This window comes from Camelus bactrianus, chromosome 6 (assembly GCF_048773025.1).
Source record: "Camelus bactrianus isolate YW-2024 breed Bactrian camel chromosome 6, ASM4877302v1, whole genome shotgun sequence".
In the NCBI taxonomy this organism is placed as follows: domain Eukaryota; kingdom Metazoa; phylum Chordata; class Mammalia; order Artiodactyla; family Camelidae; genus Camelus; species Camelus bactrianus.
Window position 1 is genome coordinate 13782112 of NC_133544.1, and position 24219 is coordinate 13806330.

The following is a 24219-nucleotide window of genomic DNA, read 5'->3' on the forward strand; positions in this document are numbered from 1 at the left end:
AAAGGGAAGCAGACGTACGGTCTATTTGAATACAATTTTAATATGCAAGGTATAAAATTGATACTAAAAAATCTTTAAGTTTTTAGACTCTCCCCACCAAAATGCCCCCAAAATCAGCAGCAGTCAAACCTTTGTTGTGTAAAGCAGGCCCAACTGCAGGCCCCACTTTAAAGACAGATGTAGAGAGACAGAGAAAGATCAAGTGTGGAGAGACAAAAAGGTTTGAAAACAGGATCATGAAGAAGAGTGAAAGAAGCTGGGGTACTTGGTAACCACTATCTTCAACAACCATCGTTATTCTGACATCATCTTACATTCCAGTAATTCTTAAAGGTCAGATTTTCCTTTGCTTGAGAATGAAAAAAGATCGTCTCAATTTGCTTTCATATTTTACATGCATTTATCTCTCTCTCTAATGTCTTCTAGTTTGTTCCTCCCAGTGTTTATTTAAGATCAGACAAGAGACAGCTAATCAGGAATTAGGATTCTATATTAAAAAAAGTGGAAACTATTTGGACAAAGAGGAAAGCAAATCAATCTTTACACAAATTTAAAGCTCACAGAAATCTGAAGCTCACATAAAGATTTGGTGAATGAAGACTCAGGTTGTTAGTTAAAAAAGAATTCTCATTTTTATAATACTTATTATTCTTTCTCTTAAGGTTGAAAAACTTTTATTCTTTAGTCAGTGTTAATATAATCGTGATATCCAACAGTTCAGTTTAAGCAACTTAGATTTTCAGTTCGTTATCTCAGAACGAATCCCATATTACTGTTCATTTCTTAAAATTAACTCTTTTCTGAAATGAATGCCAGAAGAGCTTCTTGAATCTCCTACTGCAAAATTAATAACTTCCCTTGTGTTCCCCATCTTCCCTCGCTCCAGGGGAGACTCTAAATATGCAAACTATTCATAAAGGGATGGTGTTGCCATGCTGAGGTTCTAATGGACTTGAAAAATCAACATCACCTCTATTTGAAAGCTATGGAAATTAAAAACAAGCCACATACTACATTCACATGCTTATTTTTCTTTTTTTCTCCAAGCCAGAAGTAAAAAATAGAAGCAAAAGATGGAGAAAAAAGTATAATTTCAATTATCATTATCTCTGGAAATGCTAGAAAACCTAGCAGCTCAGTTTAGGAGTTCGTTGCAGATATCTGAATATATTCATTTTAACTTAATCTTTTAAAAGGGCTGTTCCCGCAAACAGATCATATTCACTCTCATGTTCAATGTAACAGTTCTCTATTTTTCAGGAAAATGCCATTCTAAATTTTTCTTAATATATTCTAATTTTCCAAGATTAGATTTAGTGCTTCTTATAGGCTACTGATTTTGCTTTCAGATTTGGTTCTTATGTAGAACCCATATGTCTATGCTATACCAATTAAGGAAATTAATATGAATTATTGATGTAGAATAAAAATGGTTTAAAAAAGCACATATTCTTAATGATCACTGTTTATCTGAAGACTGAGGCTACACTAAACAAAATCATGTGTGACTATTTCAAATGCACCCGAAGTTCCCTGAGGACAGGCACCCATCTCCTACACATCTCTGTTGTTCAGGAATGTTGCTCTGCTGTTAAGAGGCCCTCAAGAATTATTTGTTTACTGAATTAATTCTATTCTTTATTTCTGATTTATGTTGAAAATAACTTAAGAACTACACAAAACTGTCAGAGTATTAAGATTCATAATTAAAGCTATTAACATTTGAAAAATTTTGTGGTGATAGAAAATGTTTCTTTAGTCTTTCCCAGCATTTTTAAAATTAATGACTATATACTTATATTTAAGGATCTTTGAATAATTTAATCAATCTAATATCTAGATATTAATAAAGACCTAGAATGTCATAAATAAAAGGCATAAGTTTATAAAAGTCCGTAAGAACAGAGAACTTTGGCAGATCTAGACAATATTATATTTGTGAATATCCCCAATGACTTTCCTAAGTAACAGTGCTCCAAACCACTCAAGTTTAAAAAAACAGTCATCCCTTCACTATTGTTGTAGTAGCGACAACTTCAGGATGATGAAATTAAAGAGCATATAGAAATAAAGATTCCCGAATCACCAACCTACATGCCACTTCAGTTTTGTCAACAACTAACTGCCAATACTGCCCCAAAAAGGGAGAGGAAGGGAAGGAGTTATTAAGAACTCAAAGGCAGAAATACAGTTTTCCATAGACGAACTTTACTTTTTCTTAACATTTAAATACCACTTCAGAAGATTCCCTGTAGTTATCCTATATATAAGATGTACAGGAGCCTCCATATTTGTCTGCAAACAAACATGAACCACCAACCTACCAGCCACTTTAGTTGTAACAATACTGCCCTACAACAAGTGAAAAGTATTAACTCAGAGAGAGAAATACAGTTTTCCATGGAAGATCAATTTTATTCTTTCTTAATATTTAATTTACTTCACAATATGCTCTGTTTGTCTCTAATAGTCTATTTGCATAGAACAGTTTGTTTACAAGGAAATTTGGAGGCCACCCAAAGTTACTAGCATAAAAGCACTTCTGATTTCTTCGTCAGGTTAAAACACAGAATTCCTTTTTTCTTTTTCCAGCTTAAGTTTTAAAGCATATGAAAGGTATAAAAATACATGCTTTGTGATCATTATCTAAATCCTTCTATTCAGAAAATAATGTTTGTGGTAAAGTCTAAAGGGACATTTTAATGGAACGATCTGATCCATTAAAGAAGGGTAACATGGCAAGCCTATAACAGAGAAAGAAAACAGACACAGGGCATCTGTCCCACTCAGTATACATAGCACACATCAGAGTGCCAGTACATAGGCACTCAATAATTATTTGTTTAAAGAATAATACAATCAAATGATCAATCAATCAATCAATCAATGAAGAAAAAGGGAAATCAGAGGAACCAACAGTTCATGCTTTCCACTAACTAAAAACAAAACACTTTGCTTAATTTTAGGTTCTATAAAATAGTGTATATTTATTGAGGGTAAGCAGATGAAAATAACAAGGAGCATATAATTACAAACATTTTAGTTTATTATTATTGCTCCTAATTTATAGCTAAGTTTATAAAAGAAAAGTTGTATAACATTATTATTGAAAATGTGAGGAGAAAAAAAGGTAAAATTAGATCATCGCCATTAGTGCTAACGAGGTAAAGCTTTTTGATTCACTGTTATAATCCAAGCTGTCAGCACAACATAGGCATTGAACAAATATTTGTAGAATGAATACATCCTAACTTCATAACACTATTATTTTCATTTTTAGGTGATACCTTCTAGTATCTGTCATAAATACATCTTTTTAGAGCTATAATACTATTTATCACACTAAGTGGTATACTTTGTTGGTTTAACATTATAAAATAAACACTTTTAATGTTTCTGCCTACTTTTTATTAATTATGATTTTAATGGCTGCATAAAATTCCATCATGTAATTTATTATAATTTACTAAACTCATCTTCTGTCACGGAACATTTAGATTGTTTTTCAGGTTTTTTTGCTACTACAACTAACGTGACAATCAACATCTTTGCAAATATAACACATTCATTTTTAGTGAAATTACCTGAGAAGTGAATTACAGAAATAAATTGAATAAATATCTTTACAGATACTTGCTATATATCATCATATCATTTTCCAAATTATTATATCATTTAAAATATCATCTATTAGATATAACAATTTATTCCATTCTTCCCCAGCAGTTTTTTTCAAATTCCATAAATGTAAAATTGTAGGTCCAAAATTTCCTTAACTTACATTTTTGTTGTCAGTGAGAAAGTACATCTTTTATGTGCTTGTTTACTAGTATTTTCTCTAATGCAAATTGCTTGTTATTTGGGTTTCCATTTCTATAAAAATTTTTCTATCAAATTCAAATAAGCTTTTTAATATTTGAGAAACACTAATATTTTAAAAATCATACTTGAGCTACATATTTAACCCTTTTACTGGCCTTTCACCTGTGGTTTTGTTTCTGCCTCTGTATAGAGATACATATGAACCAGTGAGTCTTTTTTCCTTTGTGATTGCTTCATAAATCCAACCAACTCTGTGAAATATTCTGCTTTATATTTATACTACTTATCCCATGACATTTTATATATCTTTAAATTTGTTAATTTTCTCTATTCGTTGCCCAACCAAAATCTCCAAAAGAGCAGAGATTTTGTCTGTTTGACTCACTCTGTAATCTCAGGGCCTAGGAGAGTGCCTAGCACATTGCAGTGGCTCAAAATATGTTGGATGAAAGAATAAATGTCTCTGCAGTGAGTGAATTAATCTTCCAAAACTCAAGCTACAGCTTTATGATACTCTAGTAATTACAAACATGTACTCAGGTATGAAATAGGATGGTATTTGAAGGTTTCTTTTCAATGACAGTACAACTATATGATTTTATGTATCACGCTGACAGCCTCTGACCAACTTTATATTTAGTGAAAATGGCATGTATTGACTTTTATTGACAGAAATGTGCACGGTTCTCAGTTGCCCCAGCCCTAGTTTGCTCTTTTCTCTATGTCACCACATCCACTACCAGTCACTACAGGTAACTCCTGTACTCGGCGTATCTGGCCCAGGCTCTCCCATTTTAGTGCCACAGCTTCAGTACATGCAAGGGCATCTCCACCGGGACAACCGTGCACAATTTCAAACTCAGAATGCCTTCCAGTGAATTATTCTGCTTCTTTACAAACTGACTTCCTTCCCTAATTATCTCATTTCTGTTAGTAAAACATTCTTATAGCACCTTTAGGAGGCAGATTTGACCTGTGTCTCTCCTCTGTCATCCAGACTAAATCTAGCATCAAGTTTGGTCACTGTTTTCTTTATTAAAATGGCTCTCTGACGCTCCCATTTTTGAGGATGTGACCTATTTATTTCTCATTCCATACCCTGCTTATGTTTTTACCCTTCTTTTAAATTTTTTTCCTCCCTTTCCAAAAAAAAAATCCCACTGATTTTATGGATCTTTACTAATATTAACCCCTCTGTTACCAAATAATAATAGGGGAAAAAAATCAATTTCACAGTTTGGCAATTACCTTTTCAATTGTTTCATTATATCAATTTTATTTCCTCAGCCAGATCACATGGCTTGTAGAAGCAGGAAAAAACACCGTATTGCTATACGTTTTCCTAGTATATAGCATAGTGGTTAACATATAGGAAATACAATTGATGAAAATGTTTTTTGTCTTTTTGCATACTCAATTATGGGTATAAAGCTTTTTCCTTGAAAGGGAAAAATGACAGAAAACACTATCATTAGACACTGCAGAATTTACTACATTCAATTTGACAAAATTTGTGAAGTTCCTGCTCATGTGCCTATTAGCATGCAAAAATTGAAACAGATGAAGAAGTCATATGCATATAACCTTAAAATTCTCTGTTAAGAGGCTACCAAGATGATGGATCACTGGTTATTGTTGAAGCTGGGTGATGGTGATACAGGCGATTTATATTCTCTACTTGCACATGTTTGGAATTTTCTATCATAAAATGTTAAAGGGAGAGACGGGGCACACTACAAAGAAACCAGAAATACATGTATCGGGAACCCTATTACCACTGTGTGGACCAAAGGAAAAAACAGATCAACAATGCCAACTACTAGTATAAAAAATGAGCTTTAACACAAATATGTTATGCAGCATTCTCCGTTATCTGTATCCTGCTCTTTAAGGGCGATCTACTCTATGGATCAGGCAGCAGTCTTACCACTCCTATAGTTATATAAATTTTCCTATCGAAACGACAGTGGATTTGAAAGTATTAGTAATTCTCCAGTCTTTAACAATTTCATCTGTTTATAAGGTAAGAAATAGAATATTTGAGAATCTAAATCCCCAAAGTCAGAAAAATAACAAGAAAAAATAGCACAAATTCAAAACTTACAGTCTTAATATCATTTTCATGATGAAAGATATACTCAAACAAAGCCTGTGAAGAAAAAAAATGACCAAAAAACCGTTAGATTTTAACAAAGGCACTCGATTGTTATTATCAAAACTCAAAGGTCATTTTGACATCAGTTGGATTGAACCAAAATAACACAGTATTCTAAAGTGCCTGGAATTTATAAGCAAAGGGTCTATCCATCATTTGTTACAGTCTCTCATTTTAAAATAAGGTTACTTATAACTGATCCCTGTTTTTACAGAACACAAACTGGAAAGCTCAAATAATTCAACAATTTTTTTCATACTACACATACTATTTCATTAGAAAGAGACAAATGAAAAGACTAACTTTAGGACTGTCATAAAACTGCATGCATTATACAGTGGTTAAGATATTAATAATGACACTTTACATATGGGAAAATCAGGAAGTTCCTTCTGAAACAAAGTAGAGTTTAACTGCAAAGTGGGGTGTTTTTTACTTAATGTGGAGATGCCTCTATGCTCAGCCAGGGCTGAGAACCATTATTCTAATACTTCACCCAACTCATCTAGATATTTAAATAAGCACTTTCTGGACTACCTCTTGGTGGTACTACATTCGTCCATAACACCATTATTTTACGCTTGCAAAGAGGATAGCACCCCCGGAAGATATCAAGGTTATTAACTGAGAAGACTTGGAGGCAACCAAACAAAAGGAAAAAGAAATCAGGATAAGGCTCTCTTTTAAAAAGTACTCCTAAACCTCCATTTGCTCTTATAAAGAAAAAAAGTTAAGAGCAAAGTCAGTGCTACGACTGCCATGAAAAGTATGTTACAACACCCAAGACAGTGTCAAGCAGTCACCACAGGTACTTCAAGCAATATGCCAGCATCAGAAACGAGTCCTAGTAAGTCGAGGCACGTTGGGGATCAAAGGTAGAGAAACCTGGCACTATTTCTACAACACACTAAGTAAGCGCAAAATACAGTTCAGTCTAAATCTTGTAACATAGGCCACTTCTGTCCTGGAAGCGTCTTAGTTCAATTGAGGGAAATGCCTCCATTGACTGTACTCCCTGGCTAGAAAAGAGCACTGGTATCAAGCTGCCATTCAGCCACCTCCAGTAAATGGCCTAAAAAAGTCGGGAGCCAGATATTCCTCATAAAGGAAAGAGAAATAAGTAAAGCTGCATGATTCTGCTCAATGAAGCTGACTGGAATGCTGTCAAAAAAGAAATTAAGAAAAAGCACTATCTGTATTATTATACTCTGATTCCCTGTTTACCAACTGGCATTTCTTTTTCTGATTTAAATTTCAAGTCTGTATGGCTAGTGTCCCTTTTCATTTTCCCTAGAGTGTTTTATATTTAGTAAATACGTTAAATGCCAGTAGAACCGATAATATGAATGAGCTCAGCACTCACGCACAGAATTCAGAGAGATTGCAGCTAAAAACCTGAGCTAGGTTTACACCAGTTTCCACAAAATAACTGCTCCTGGCTCTGAATTATTCCACGCCCACCTCCAAATTTCTCTATACTGGAAAGGTCAGACACCCTCCTTTCTCTCCGTCTCCCTCTCCCCCTCTCCCTCCCCCCTCCCTCCTTCTCTCTTTCTCTCACTCTCACTTCCTCTTCAATTTAAAGGAGCAATTTAATCTTTGAGTAGTTAGAATTATTAATGTAGTTGGCTTGCCACTGTCTGGCTTATGTAATCCTTATTGAGATGCCTGATTAATCATTAATTAGAATGAGAACATATTTTTTATCTTCTTTTTGACAGTCCTAAAATCCTACAAGAATAGAAAATGATTTCTCTGAGAATAATCCAAACTGAAAAATAAAAAAAAAAAATACACACATATACAGATGACCTCCTAAGCATCATTACCAAAAGACAGTACTGCATATCTGCTTTCTTTGTATAAATCACTGTTCTTTATTAGGAGAAAAATAATTTCCTATTATAATGGAATATATACTTTATTTCTGATTGACTCCCCCTAACTCAGTGCTAAGAGAAATTTTACATACTAGAGTAATTAAACATTTCCATTTCAATCAAGACAAGGTCTTTCCTTCACAAATTTTAATCCATTTCCTGCAGTGTTATTATTATGATAATTCTTCCAACATTACTTCACAACATAGAATAATCTTAAGTACTTACCTTTGCCAATTTAGGTTTCTGGGCATATTTTGTTAAATTCAGTCTAGATAAATTTATAAAGGGTCCATCAGGACTTGTAAGCATAGAAGCCTATGGGGAAAATGATAGAATAAGAAATCTGAAACTTTCTCTTGAAACATAAATTGAGTTTAACGTGCATAAAAGTATAAAGCCAACACAGGTAAACAGAATCATCTTCAAAAATCTTCCATCTAATTCTCTACTATGACAATAGAGAAAAATGATGTAACATAACATAAATTTCTTTGGTCATACAAGGCCAGGTAAAGGCGAGAAAATTTACCGTCCCCAGCCTGACAAATCTCCCAGATGAGCTGGTGATGGGCCGAGCTGTGTAGGCAGTTCTGGGTGTTCTGATGGCCTGTTCCATGGTGCCTGGCCTTCCACTTTGTGTGCTGGGTCTAAGGAAACCTGTAATGGGTCTTCCAGCTTGAGTGATTGGCCTGTGTGAAGATTATAAATTGTTAAAATACAAAGAAGATCAATAAAGGAAGATTCTCATACAGTCTGGTCAATCCTTAGTGGCAGAGGGTATGAAATAGGGAGCTACTGTACAGACCTGACAGCTGGACTAGGCCCTCCCGTCTGATTAGTTCCAGGGAGTTTTAAAGATGTTCCAGGACCTACGAGACGACATGGAGAACTCAATTTATAGTATTATTTATTAATCTATAAAAACTGTCAGCTAACGCAATTTTCACAAATGTGCTGGCCTGGTGAAAAAGACAATAATAAGAAATGTATCTTAGGGAAACATGTTTGAGACTAATATTTATTGAGTACCTCTCAAGTTACTTATGCTACCACATTTAAACTTCACACCAATTTTGTAAGGTAAATAGTATTAACCCACTTAGCAAAGGCTTAGAGAGTTAAGTAAACAGGTCAACCTGTTAGTAGAGCCAGCATTCAAACTCAAGACAGGCAGGCTCCAAAGGTCGAACACATCAAAATGATCGTTCTAAACTCACAGTTTATTTTTCATACAAACTTCTTCCCCGAATAAAAGACCATTTACCCCCAATATCTAGGATTTAGATATTTTAACTCAAAAAGAGCAAAATGATAGGGGAAAAAAAGACATTTTAACATGAAACATATGTATTTTTCCCCTTAATTTCCATTGAGGCATTAAAACAGTTATTACCTTCCAAACATGTATACATGACTGATAACTGTCACAAGTAATCAGTTACCAGCAAGACCACTATATGTCATGGTAATCATTCAATATCATGTGCACCAGCACATCTGCAAGCTGGGACTAGGCTTTGGTGACAATCCTGATAGGCGTTCACAGCCCAGCATACCACTCCATCACCTCACATCATTCATTAGGGCAAATCATCTTCAGTTATTATAATGAAGCAATGTTTTCAAATTACCATTTTTTTAAAACATCCTTTTAGAACACTTCTGCTGTTTGGATGCTTCCTGTGTTTAGACTGTTAGGTAAACAATCTTTTGATATATTAGATGAGCAGTTCAGATAAAATGAATTTTTATATAATATTTTGAAGTACGTAAAATAGCTTCTATTGAAAAATGGTTACACATCAATTTCACACCTTAAGTTTAAGATAATATAACTAAATTGTGTCTTTGTACTATAAGGCAGAAAAGAGACCACTTACTTAAGGTAATATTTTTTCACATATATACGTGTTTCATGTGTATAATGCCTTATTCATATATAAAAAAAATAGAGTATTGCTCCTCCTAATGGCATTTTATTTACTTAACTGAAAAACCAAGACTTACGTGGAACTTGAGCAATAGCATTTTCATCCAGTATCATTTCTGCAATTCCCTCCTGATCTACATCAATTTCATCTATGTACACCATTTCAGTTAGTGCGCGTGCCTTTAAAATCCAGGCTGCCTAAAAAGCATGGATAAGATAAGGCATATATTAAATTGCATTAGAGGTAGTAGAGAGCCTATAGAAGCTAGCCATCCTTTATTATTACCTAACTTTTTTTATCAAACGTGTTTACCACACTTAATGCATGATACTAATTTAAAGGGCTATGTTGACAAACTAATACAAGAAGGCAAGGTCATTACTAATCAAGAAACAACCTAGTATTAATAACCCAGGAAATAAAAGGAGTAGACTACTGGGTAGTCTTCTGACATGCCTTTTTATGAATGAAAGATCTTTACAGAAAATTTTACTAGAATAATTTGAAAACAAATGAATAAATCTATAACCATGGCGTTCTTTCCACCTTCCTCCTCCAGGGCCAAGTCTTTCATGAAGACTTCCCTGATGGTTTAACTCTAAACTTACTTCCCTCTTGTCTCTCTTATAGAGCAGTCTCTTTTATATACTTCTTTTATTATGTACTAACCATATTTGCCCAACACTATAACTATTTGGACATACGTTAGCCCTCTCTCCACCAGAACACAAGCTTTTTTCCCTTATTCATTTTTTAATTTTCCCTAACACCTATGGTTTTTGTACACAGTAGGTATTCCAAAAATGTTGACTTGAATTAAGATCAATCTCTCCCACTTCCCAATAACTAGTCATCACAATCTTGGTTGCTTTGTGATCTAGCTGGTAGAAAACCTGCTAGAAAGTGGGGGAAAAAATGGAAAAGGTCATTAAGGAATCTGGAAAATATCTTACCAGCTTTGCTTTAGCTTGAGAAATTAGATGTAAAGGTGTACACAATTAAATATTTTGTTAAACATTTAAAACTGCTTTATCAGAAAAGTTTAATTTCTGCTTCACTACAGAACAGAAGCAGAGAGCAACAAAGCTGGGTGCCCTGAGGAAGATTTGGGGAGAAGGCAACTCATGAAGCAGCAATACAGGACTGACTCTGTTGTTTGGAGGAAGTAGCAATAAGGGAAATGTGGAAAGGGGTCAGGCCTCACCAAGCTAGGAATCTGGCTGTGAAGCACGCTGAATGAAGGCAAAGGGACTGAGAGAGGAAAAGACGGAGGCTACAAGAGGTCCAAAGAGTGCTCATGTAAAGCTCTCAAGATGCATTCAATCATCAGCGCACATTTATTGAGCACTTCCTAATTATACAGCACTGGGCTAGGTTCTGAGAAATGAGTAGATTAAAACATGGATCCTAATTTCCCTGAATACATCACCTACTGGATTAAATGACAAGGCAAAGTCCTCACAGTTCATACTGCCCTGTAAGTAGCTGGTGGCTTTAATTTTTCAAAAGGACATTCTTTGCTCAGCACCCTCTGGTGGGCAGGAGGAAGGACTGCAGCACTTTCTGTGCAAACACTGAAGCAGAATGTGGGCTTCACTGGTTCATTCCCATATTCCCAGGGAGCACTACTACAGGCCAGGTCCTGGGAACAGAGATGAGTAAGCCACAGCCCAAGCTATAGCTCCTAAGAATTTCAGTGTTATGAGGAAAGTGTAATAACAGAAATCTGCAGGATGCTATAGAAGGGCAGAGAAAGGCACCCAGCTACCTTGGGGTGGAAGGAAGGGTAATGGAGAAGAATTGGGCCCAGTGGCCAAGACAGGAGAGCGTGTGTCAGGTAAAGTTAATAGGACAAAGGCAGGCTAGCTTGAGGGCTCATTTGGAAACAAAAGAGTTGTGTTTCATAAAAGAATCAGGTTCAGCTGAGGGAGCAGCTGAGAATAAGCTGGAGAAAAAGGCAGGGGCGGATGAGGGACCCTGTAGGCCAACGTGAGGTATGTGGATTTTCATCCTGATGATGAAAAACGAAGCTTCAGAAGTATGATTTGGAGTCATAGTGAAATCAACTCTCCAAAAGCAAGTTTTTATTATTATGGTATCATTTACACAGTTGGATTTTAACTATCCATGCACATTTTGTTTTTTACCTATTTTCATGTCCATACTGTAATCTCCTAGTCCAGCCCATCACACTTCTTGACTTCCATCCTCCTACTAACCTCTCAAATACTAAAGAGGTTCAAATATTTTAATTCAGGCTAAGCAAAACATAGGAAAGTAAATCCAGCCTTCCCTCTCCACCAAAGGAATACATGCTTCAGAAGCCAAATAGGGAGATCTTTTTAAAAATTTTATTCCATAAGAATTCACTTTTTCAAAAAAGGTAAATAGATCTATATTTGTTTCAGTTTCTAAAATCTCACTCTTAAAAAGTAGAAACAATGATGTGAATTTAGATATTTTAAGATCTTTAATAAAATCTACTTAACCATTACTTAATTTTGAATATCATCAGTATTTGAGAATATTAATTTTCCTGACTTTCCTTCTATCCAACAAAAAATGACCTTGAAAGTCACATACCACTGCTTGATTAAACATCAGATTGTATTCAAAGAACTGCTCTGGATAATATGAACAATTCTTGGAATTTTAATGAAAACATATTATTTTGGAGGCAAGCCAAGTATGTTTTACAGCCCTAAAATCCTGTCTGTTTAAAATTTTTTTTGAAGTTCAAAACTAATCAGCAATTAAAATAAAATGCATAACAAAGTAATCCCACACTGCTCCCTGAATCTGAATAAAACTATAAATAGGTTTTTATCAGATATATTTAACTTGTTAGTAAATGACAGGGTCATGCAGTTTATGTAAATAAATTTGAATACTTATGTATTGGAAGTTCTGTGAAATCAATCCAAACAATAGATGCTTAGGAATTTTTTATAATGGAAAAGCACAGATTCTCCCAATCTAGATGAGTAATCATCATATCAATTATTTCCTTTTTTGTCTGTGAAACATAATCGCATCTCATTCACTGAGTTAGTCTACAGGACATTACTCCTGAGGCAAGTACCTGCCAGCTAACATCAGGAAAATATTGCGTTACTTGCACTACCTTCTGTGAGGTTAATCCAATTTTAGCGATTCAAACAGACATATGGAAAGGTTAAAACTCTACTGACCGAGCAAAACAGGTTTAAATTGTTCTCTTCCTCTTAATACAGAATGCAAGACCATGTAAGGCCTTTTAAGGCATGTAAGAAACAGTTTTTCTAAGTTATTCTTAGAATAAAGCTACCAAAAGAACAATCTGTCTAAACTGATTTACACATTATGAGACTCAGTAACATGTGACACTCGGCCTATTCTACGAAAAGGAAAACTTAGGCACAGAATACTGAATTGTTTTTGTAAAGCCTCATTTATTTTGAAGTCATAAAAACACGGAAAAGAAAGGCAAAAAGTGTGAATAGTGAACGTAAAAGAATCCAGTCATCCTTGCTCCTTTCTTACCACTTTTGATAACTATCCAATGAGAGATTAAGTTTAGGACATTAGAACAGGAAATATCAAATGCAGGTCCTTCATGAGCTGGTTTGAAACTTTCAAATACCATTTAAAGTTTTAAAACCATACCAACAGTGCAAATTATTGATGTTTTAATTTAATTTTAATGGAAAAAACTTCCAAAATTATGGAAAACTAAAAAGCACATTAATCTACTCATACTTTAGGTCCTGCTTATGATTTGTACACATATTATGCAAAAATATAGTTTTGCACCATCTATCAATTTGGAAACCATGATTATGAACATTCCAATGACAAACGTCATCCTTTTAAAGAACAGAGTACTACATTTTAACCTATTTACTATGTTTGTTTAATACTATCCAGGCCTCCATCAGAGTACTTCCTATGTTGCTTTCTTCTAAGAGGTCTGATGATTATGTATATGAACCCCATGAGTCTCAAATTGTTTATTTACCTAAAAACCACTGCTAAAATTCTCTCTCGCTTGGCAGGGCAAACACCTGGTAATACTTAAGCTCTCTGAGTTATAGCTCTCCCATCCCTTCTTATTCCCAGACTTACTGGAAACCCTCTGGGCTAAAAGCTTCACCAGCCAGGAGTCCCCCAATCAGATCTCCTCTTCCTGGGCTCCCTCCCCACTCATCTGCTGTGTCTTATCCAGTTAGCAGGTCTCTCTGGCCGCTTCCCCTTTCTAACCAAGTTAATTTGGGAATGGTGTCTTCCTTTCTTCCTCACTACGCCAGGCACCTTTCTCTAAAACCAAGAACTTCCCAAACAGAGTCGGCCTACTCTTTACTCAGGACACACAGTCCTACCCATCACAGTCTTTTCAGACACTCGTGGCTAGGCTGACTTCTTGGCTCCCTGTCCCCAGGGTCCTCTGTCGCCTCCTCCTTTATTTTTCTCATCCTTCAGGGTCAATACTGGTCATTCCTATTTAAGCTTCAAGTCTTAATGAGTAGAGTGCACTAGGTCTACAAGGCCATTCATCCACAGACACAAAGTACTGGAAATACAATAGTATATTATACTATTATGTTATAGTACATCATAATGGTATATTATACATATATACCTGTATGTATAATACAGGTATAGAATGCTTGGTAGATACGGCTAATTTTATAACAGCACAAGTAAATAGGCAGCAAGTTTGCTAATCTATAGCAACAACTAAGTAATTAAACTATTCTCTAAACTAAAGGTTGCAGCTAAACCTTTACCTGAGACACTGGCAATTCAGGATCTGGTTCCTGGAAAGCATTAAGAAGGTAGTAAACATTTTCAAGAAATACAATTACTAAAATAAAAAAGTCTTAATGACTAACCAAGTATTTGTAGGTGGACTCAAACTCATTCAACTAAAACCCAAACATTAACCTTAATATTTATCAAAAGGGCTCTGAAGAGTTCTGTAAAACGAATACACACTGAAGAGTGTTAAATTTTCTCTGATTAGAAAATTCTAATTACTCTAACAGAGAGGATATCTTAACTACTTGTTTAATGAAGTCATAGTATCTCAGGAATTAAAAATAATTTTACAACTATACCAAGGAAACATTTCTTTATATTTAAAAATAAGTTCATAGTGGTTAAAACATCCAGGCTTTAATCACTTGGGGAGGAGAAGGAAAATCCACATACTATAAACCCTTCTATTCACATAAATATAATAGGATTAGTGGCTGCTGATAAGAAATTAATTCTGACTGTAATGTCCTCTGAGAAATTTTTGTAAATAGACTATGTAGTATGTATCAGTGCCAGGTGCTGATAAACTCAGATTTTTTTCTGTCCAAATTACATAGAAATCCACTGGATAAAAAAAGATTTATAACAAATTCATTTATGAAAAAATCTACACTTAAATGTCTATAATCAGCAGCCTCTGAACACAATCTGGGGCATGTTTTACTGAAGAAGCTACTAAGAAACAGAAAAAGGAAAGAAGAACAAAGGATCCTTGCTTTCTTTGCTTTCTACAGCTCTAAAATCCAAAAAGAATACCCTAAATATTTTTTTTAAGAATATATGATGTGTGCAAGCAATGTGTAAGCCATCTGGTCACTAAGTAAGGACAAGCAACTTCTGGAGCCTGACACACTAGCAACATGAGAGGAGAAGGCTAGACTAGGCTGGACAGTGAGGTCTCTACAGGGTGGGATTAGAGAATATCTGACATCAGCTGAACCCAACACAAAACAGCAGCTAAGAAGATACAGCAACTGCGGGCTTTCGCTGCCGGTGTGCATAAGAAAGATCTGGAAAAACAGATATCCTAGATCCCACAGCCCATACTTAGAGAAACACTGATATAGGCAATGAGATGGCAGGAGAACTAACCCCTTCCATTCTTTCTTCCATTTATTTGTATACATGTCTATATGATCCATTATCTCATCTGAGTCTCAAAATAACCATCTCACTGAGGCAGGTAAGTGTTGTTATCCATTTTACAGATAAGGAAACACATTCAGAGATGTCATGATGTAATTTGCTCAAGGTCACACAAAGAAGCCAGAGCTCTTTCTTGCCAGTCCATCTTGGAGATAAAAAAACGAGTTGGAAATAATAAGGCAGGACTGAAGGGGAAAGTGTAGGACAGATACAAGATAAGTTCCATATAGAAGGGGTAAAAAAAAGTTTACCAGAGTTGATTGCAGGCAACGTTTGAAAAGGAAAAGAAAAGAGTTAAACGAGACAGAGCCACTGATAGGAAGTAAATGCTGGATGCTTGTTACCATGCAGGTAAAAATCATGTAGGGAAATGATGTGAAATGAGAAGGTCAGAGAAGAAAATGACAGCCTAGAGGATGGGAAGGTGTAGAGACAGGTGAGGTGGTGTGGATGAAGATGGAGGCAAGGCTTAACCACCAGTGAGGCTGAGAACACATTAATTCCACAACATTCTCCTGGTGCCCCTGGCACCCGGATAGGCACTAAAAACATTCTATGGGGGAAGGCACATAATTAAATAAATTACAATACAACATGTTAAGTGCTATTCTCAAGTATGGACCAATTATAGATGACTTAGATGGAGGAGAGAAAAGCAGAACACATGGGAGATAAGAAAGTCAGAGAAAAGGGAAAGAGATTATTCTGGAAATCATTGCATGCCAATGATCTCTGAACTATATTCAACATCATTTTATCATCAATTTCACTGGACACTTTCCTCATAGATCCTTTCCAGATTACCAACAATCCTTTCAGAAAATATAAATGACAGAATCCTACCAGCAAATATCTCTACCTATACAGAGGCAAACCTGCTAAACTTTTTGATCGCTTACCATGTATTAATGAACTTAACCCTCTCAACAACCCTTTGAGGTAGGTATATCATCATGCCCATTTTACAGATGAGAAAACTCTGAGGTCAGAGCGTACAGGTAAGTACTTGAACCTAGACACTCTCAGTCAAGAGTATGCACTCTGCTTTCTATGTGGGGGCATAGCAAGGCTGGAACACAGGTTGCAGGCTGTGGGAAGCCCAAGGCCAGGTGCGGCTGGTCTGGAGATCCCCCAGGGGCAGCAGGACGATGGAGGGAAGAGTCAGGAAGTTCTCATCTAGAGATAGGGCAAAACTGTTTCAAAAACACTGAGACCTTCATCTTTGGGTCTCTTTCAACTGTAGTTTTATGATCTAAGATAATCCACCCATATAAAAAAACCGCAAGTGAGGTTCACTTGGTCCAGCAAATTATTTCCATGGGTATCAACACAGTTGAGTAGAAAGAACCAGGCCCTGCCCTAGACTCAGAAGACCTTGGTCCTCAGGGACCTACTGAGCTGTGTGACCTTGAACACATCATGCAACCTCCATTCCCCTGACCTCCTCTCAAATTAGAGCGATAGCGCCTACTTTAGAGGATAACTTTCAAAATAAAACCTTTCATCTTGAAGAATATTTCATAATTTTCAGAGTCCTTTTACATACACTCCCTCAGTTAATGAAGTGTGAGGTGGTCGCACTTTGAACAAGAAGTGCCAAGCACACGGAATTCCTTTGTGAAAACGTGTATAAAGTGAACAGAGCGCACTCGACTCTATTACTTCCTTTTTCGGAACTCAGAACTGACTCCCGGTTCCGGCACATCAAATTAAAACTTCCCTTTGAATCTCCTTCCAAGTGAGTGAGTAAGAAGACAGTGGCACTGCCTAGAACCAGCAAACACTCATTAGCATAAACTTCACTTCACAGCAGTTTGCTTCCTTCCCTCCTCCCTGGGGTACAGCTTTCTCTTAGGTTATTGTTGTTACTTCAGGGGAATTAAGCCTCCAGTTAATTCCGAATGCGACTTCCTAATTGCCACCAATACTTATTCTGGCTAATGAGTCTACCAGATCTGCTCTTAAACCACAGAGTCACTATTCAGAATTTGGCAGAAATGGGAAGGAAAAGAATGTAAGAGAACAGAGTAATGAATAGATTTCAGAAAATTAAAGATCTAGTGACGAAGGAGCCAAGTGGAAAGTATTCTGTAAAATTCAGCAGGAAGACACATTCATAAAGTGAACTGCTCCACAGAGTGCAGAATCAAAAGGTTCAGTCTGGCTCTAAGTCTCCATGGCCCCAAAGAGGAAATAAATTAGATAATCATACAGAAAGTTGTTTTTTTGGCTTGGCTCACCAGATCATTGTCTCAGCCAACTACTAGCATACAGCTTACTGGGGACCCCTGCTTCCCTACCTTTTATCTAAACCAGTGGCTTTCAGCGTTTTCTCAACTTTCAAACCATTTACAGTAATAATCCTCTCCTCTCTGCAACATCTCTCCTTATAAGCAGAGATTGGGAATGGGGAGGAAAAGATGAACAACCCCCATTCTGATGAACAGCTAAACCTCCCCACTCCCAGAATCATAGATTTTTAAATTATTAAATTTAAAATTTAGAAAAGTATTATCTTTAAAAAAAAAAAAACCCATTACCTAAAAAGCCTCTGTTTTATGAACTGTTTAATTATACTGGAGCTAAAAAATCAAGGCTAGTTTTAAAGCCACGAATCTGACATATGGAGCACAAAGAACAGTAATCAGATTAAGCAACTAATCAGGATGACCGACATGAGCCGTAAAAGCAAGCATCCCCTCTAGGTCACACGGCTGTGTGGAAGGCCATTTTGCATTTCACTTTTTTATATCTTATAACTTTAACCACTTTTATTGGTCACAATTTAGAGAACACTTTGAAAAAAGACAATGCTTCTCTATGAATTGCTTATTCTTACAGTATTTTGTCAAACGGGGAAATGATGATAAATTAATCGGTTATCCTTTACTCTTAACTGATCAGAATCTTAATGTCTTTCAGGCTTACAGACCCCGCCCTCTGTTTCTCACCATTCTGCACCTGGGAAAAGCAGTTCAGAATCCATCTGTTTCAGGAACCCTTCCTCATTACTAAACACTACGTAAATCTTCGATCTACCCTTCAGTCCTTCTGTATCCAAATAAGAATGTTTTACTCTAAAGAAACATGCTAGTTATAGTGTATCATAGCTCTCTGGCCAACGTGACTACTTTGCTTTGGCAAGAATCAAAACTAAATAAAATCCACGTGTCCTAACAGAAAGTACAAGGCACTAACTAAATATTTTTGATGATACTATACCAAAATGGTATCTCTTAAAGGAGGACAAAATGCAGAAGGAATAGTCTTAGAGGTAGGCTTCATTCCAAGAGACTAACATATGACTACTGAAATGTTATCTTTTTGAAGCTCCCTGGACCAGCTTATCAAAAGATTAGCAAATAACAAATCACTTTAGAGAGGTTTTCCTCATCTGGAAAAAAAAAAATAAACAAAACCAAAAGTGAAAATTAACATAAAAAACAAAAGCTATTTTTGTCCTGGGGGGAAAAAAAAGCAAGAGCAAAATTGAATCCGTTAGGCACTCAGAAGAAATACTTTAATTTCCTTTCTCTTCCATGTGTCCAGACACTGCTTCAAAGTTGCTCATTTGTACTAAAATCAGTTTAGAGGCACAGGAATGGTAATTTAAGGGGCTGCAGAGGGAAAATACTCTAAATTAGTAGAAGCCTCAAAAAACAGCCCTTGAGGCTAAAGGGGCCCATGAAGATAAACAAGCTAACTGTGGGGATGAGGACCATCTGCTTCTGCTCTGATCATATTTCTGTTAGCTTTCCATAGATTACTAGTCTCTCCATTAAACTGAAACAAGAAGAGCATCCTAAGAAATGCCAATGATGATAATTACTATCAGAAACACTCTCCTGGAGCAAATCCAGGAAGAATTTGCTCAATTGATTTAAAAGAAACTGACCCTCGAAACAAAAAATGAATTAAGAATGTCCATAATGCAATTACATTTATTTGAAAAGATGAATACATTTAAGACCCTACGGTGCTATGAATTAAGGATGGGGGGGGCAGGGAAAGGCAAAGAGCGTCAGGTGATCAACTAGGGTGATCTTCATAAACAGAGGGGAAGTTGGCACACATAAAAAACATCATCCAAACACATATGCAGTGGACACACTCATTCAGCCAATACATAAGGAAAGATCCTGGGTACCAGATTCTGTGCCATTCCACAGATCTGCCATCCTGGATTCACATTCTAAGACAAAGAAAGAAAATTTTCAAACTCTTATTCAAAGGAACTTCCTTAAGCTTCCTAAAGATCTTCATTACATACATCCACCCTCTAATATAAATATTTAAATTCTTTTTAATTAATTAAGGAAAAGGCAAGATTTCTTTAAGCTTGGGGAAATCATACTAGAAAATATTTCCAAAATGAAATAACAATTGGACACAAAATATACAAATTGGTGCTAAGAAAAGCACACAGTGAAAAAGCACAATGTTTAAAGGTTGGATCAAAGAATAACAGGAGTGAACTTGTGAACTTTTCAGAAGCCCTATCCAGGCATCCAAAGGCTATTTTGGTAAAGTAACATCAAGTTAAAACTTCTGTTTCTGGTCAAGTGTTACTCATCATTCTGACAATATAAACAGTTCCTCTTCAAATAAACTACCTCAGCATAACAAACAAAAAGAATTAGAAAGGAAAAGAATATCATAAATTTCTTCCAGATCTGGTACAGATTCTCCTAGGCCTTTGCTGATATTTGTAGGAGCTGAATATATCAAGCCCTGCTTGTAATAATAAAACAGTAACAAAAAATAACATTTAAAATATCTAGGATATTAAAATTAATTATGTATCATATCATGAAGTATTATTTCAAATCCACAACAAACAGGATGGTAGAATAGGCCAGGACACAACAGGAGCTATTGCCATAATGATCTTAACCACGTCAATGGTTAACCAGTGACAGCAGCAGTATTTCCCAGTATAAGCCTGTCTTTCTTCCTTCAGTAGCATTACCAAAATCAGATCCACTAAACATACATACCTTGTAACAAGTCTTAATCTTCCAGGAGGACCAGCAAGGCCTAAAGGGAACTGTGTAAGAGGCTAAATAAAAGATGCAACTTCTTACCTTATTTAGCTGCTAATTTGGGAGATTTTTAACCAAGTACTTAATTTGTTCATCCTATTCTTCCCAGGTACAAGGAAAGGAGTCAAGATCTCCTCTTAACCACAGACCCTTCTTAACCATTAATAAAGCACTGCTGCTTTGCCTATGCATTTCCCAAAGGATAAGTATGTACCTCTGTCCCTAAAAAAGGAAGCAGTCAAGGGTCAAATAAGTTTCAGAATACTGTCTTACTCAAAATTAGGCTGGTTTCCTTCCTTCAAGACTTCTCAGAGCCTTTGATCCAAGTACACAGATATGTCAAGTTCTTTACCATTTAGCTAAAACTTTGAAAAAGGCACAGTAGATGGGAAAACATACTGGGAAAAGTTCGGAAACACAGAGTTCTGAAAAATTAGGCTACCTAAGCACCAAAGAAGCCACACAGTATAGACAAAGGGAATGGGTTTACCAGCTTTGTAACTTAGGACAAATTACTTCACCCTGTGCCTCAGTGCACTCAGTCTTGCAAAATGGAGGAAATCGTATCGACTTCCTAAAATAGCTGAGGATTAAATGAGATAACACATAAAACCCTCTGAACCAAGTGTAACAGAGTAGATACTCAATAAACTATTATTTTTGTTACCTACTTTGCAACATTATTCTAGGCAAAGAATACATAGAATTTATGCCTGGCAAGTAGTAAGCACTCAATTAAAGGTCACTGGATTATCACTATGACTATGCCATTAAGATTATAAGGTCTTAACCATTAATAAGAACACTGCTGGTTTGCCTGTAACACATTTCCCAATGTGACATCTCCTTAGGGTGATAACAACAAAGATATCTGACCTTTGCCCACTGCCAAAAAAGGAATCAGAGATCAAATAAGTTTCAGAACTATTCATCAAAATTAGGCAAAATTAAGTTTCTTTCTACAGAACTTCTCAGAGCTTTTACTATGCATCTTGAATCTCTAGGTAGGTTCTCTACTGAGAACTCTTGGGACTATTGTTCTGTGGAAAACAAAATGGAAACTACCCTAATTCAACGGAAAAACAGAACAATGTCTGGTCCATCACTGGTTTGTATCAAACTTGGCTTGTACAGCTGTAAAGAGGTCAATATTTTGTCATGGTTCCCAAATATATTTGATGTTTTGTTTTGTTTTACAGCAGCATTTGTGTACTACTGTGCCAAGAAACACACTTGGAAAAACACTTGTCTACAGAAATGCAGTCCTGTTAATGAATGTGAACTAACACAGACAGAACCTAGTTTAGCATTCGCACTAACAAAGATTGTTCTACGTGAGATGTACTATCTATCTAAAGCCCAAAATATTCACCTTAACAAGTTATCCTCCATCCATTTGCTGGGAGCTAAGGCAGAACCCAGTAACCGTTTTCACACCTCTGTTATGTAACTCCCCTCAATTTTCCTTTTTTTCTAACATCTCCAAGGCAACACCGCTAGAGAAAAAGCTGGAAAGTGTAACTTCAAAAGTACATTCTGCATTTACTAGAAGTACTAACAAACTGTCACAGCTCTGCTCCTCTTCTCCCTTTTCCTCCTTCTTCTGCCTCTTCCAGGAACTACCTGCCCACCACAGTCATAACTTTATACACATAGCATGAGATCTTTTCCACTCCTTTGTTTAATATTATACTTGATTTAAGAGAACCTAAAACAACTACTACAATCAATGCCATCACTCCTTCTTTGGGGGTACTTTTTCCCCCATCCCTCCCTCCTGATAATAAATGTATCTTTTCCTCTCCTGGATTCTCATCTCTCTAACTTGAATTATTTGCCTCAAGTTGCACTCAAGCCCTAGAATCCAAGGCTCCCTCTTTTGGACAACAGTCTTATGATGAAATGGAAGGATCAGAAGTTTGATCCGAAAGAAAAAAACGCAGCTATTTGAACAGGGGTGGGTGGAAGTTACAGATATTTATGTTTATACACAATTGTTTTAGAAATTAACAACGCACATGCAGCGAGCTTAAGAGCGCATCCATATGCAAGTATAAATGGACAAAGTTCCTCACCAAAGTGCTCCTTTAAGGGACATTTAAAGAAAAGGGACTGTTGAAGTTTGAGGAGGAGGCACTCATGGCACAGCACACGTGGGTCCCAGAGGGTCTCAGGGACGCCGCGGGAATAGACCCGCCAGTCATGGCTGGGGGAGGGGTGAGTCTCGCTCCAGGTGGCTGGGCTGACCACACGGTCAATCTCGCCCTGGACCTTCCTCCCTGAAGCCCCCTCCCGGGGACCTGGGGACCACCTCCACCCCCCCACCCCCGCCCCAGAGCCTCTCAGTCTTGTCGGCGGGATCCACAAGGCTGACGGGGTCTGGCCGGTACCTGGTCATATGGGGACTTCTCCAGCATCTGCGTGCACAGATCGGCGCAGAGCTGGAACTTCCTGCGCCTAAAATAGCTCCAGGCCAGGAGCAGAGGCTCCATCTCCGGGGCCATGGCTGCCGAGGGCCGGCCGCGAAGGACCAGGGCCGGGCCCAGGCAGGGCGGGGGAGGCAAGCAGGCGGCGTCCAGCTCTGCCCGGCAACGCAGGGCGGCAAGGGCCTTTCCAGAGAGGCGCCCCGCATTGCGCCTGAGAAAAGAAAAGGAAAACCCACCGCGAGGAGAACTCAACAATAGGGCTTGCCAAACCGTGTATTTTTTTTTTTAGTGTATACTTTTAAAGGCCACATATTTAATTAATTTCGAGAAGAAGGCATAGTGGCTAAATTGAGAGGCAGTGACTTAGACACCTTCAACTGGGGTCCTCCACCCACCCAGAGGAGGAATAGTTACCTAGCAACCAAACGCTCTGCTTGCTCTGCCAGTCCCAGAAAAGTCCCGGGAGCTGACCCTCCGATAGGTCACTGTCATACTCTCCCTTCAGGCATTCTTACCCCTATCGCTTGCCCCTCCGACTATAGAAACACAAACATGAGAACAGTTTCTTCAATACCATCCCCCCCAACAGACCCAAAGTCCTAAATTGTAAAACTCTCTAGTCTGTTTCTCGAAGTACTCACTGAATCTCAGCGTCCTAATTGAAAAGTGCATTGAAGATTGCTTAGTACAATCCATCTATTTTACAGATGAGAAACTGAGATTACCTCAGAGAAGTTATTTACCTAGTGTCACGTGGAGGTAGGGAGCTGGACTGTAATCTGGATGTCTACAAACTGTTAACACCGTTCGTTAATGCGACGATGCCTAGGGGTTCTGGGTTATAAACCGGTGACATTTTTACCAAACAAAATAATGTACAAAAAAATTTTTAAAGGAGTTTTTTGAAACATCATCTCCAAGCCCTTTTTATCTGTCAGATGTTTACTTGTGCAGAGTGATTTCTTTGGTACAATCCTGACTTCCCTCTAGAGATTTACAGAGACAAATACCTTTAAT

At 37.0% G+C, this 24219-nt stretch overlaps 1 protein-coding gene across 2 annotated transcripts in view; it reads right to left on the bottom strand.

Annotated features, from left to right (window-relative positions):
- TTC8 (tetratricopeptide repeat domain 8) overlaps window positions 1-23369 on the bottom strand; it is a 46231-nt gene extending 22862 nt beyond the window's left edge. Inside the window, exons 1-6 of one of the 2 annotated variants that reach the window (XM_010968676.3) lie at window positions 23167-23369; window positions 9868-9988; window positions 8666-8729; window positions 8390-8549; window positions 8086-8175; window positions 5927-5971 (exon numbers count right to left, since the gene is read on the bottom strand). In XM_010968676.3, the coding sequence (XP_010966978.1) occupies window positions 5927-5971; window positions 8086-8175; window positions 8390-8549; window positions 8666-8729; window positions 9868-9988; window positions 23167-23280 (594 nt within the window). In that variant the 5' untranslated portion in view covers window positions 23281-23369. Of the gene's footprint in view, window positions 1-5926; window positions 5972-8085; window positions 8176-8389; window positions 8550-8665; window positions 8730-9867; window positions 9989-23166 lie in introns of those variants that run through there. The other variant, XM_074365168.1, reaches the window with a different exon arrangement.
- Between the last annotated feature and the right edge of the window lie 850 nt (window positions 23370-24219).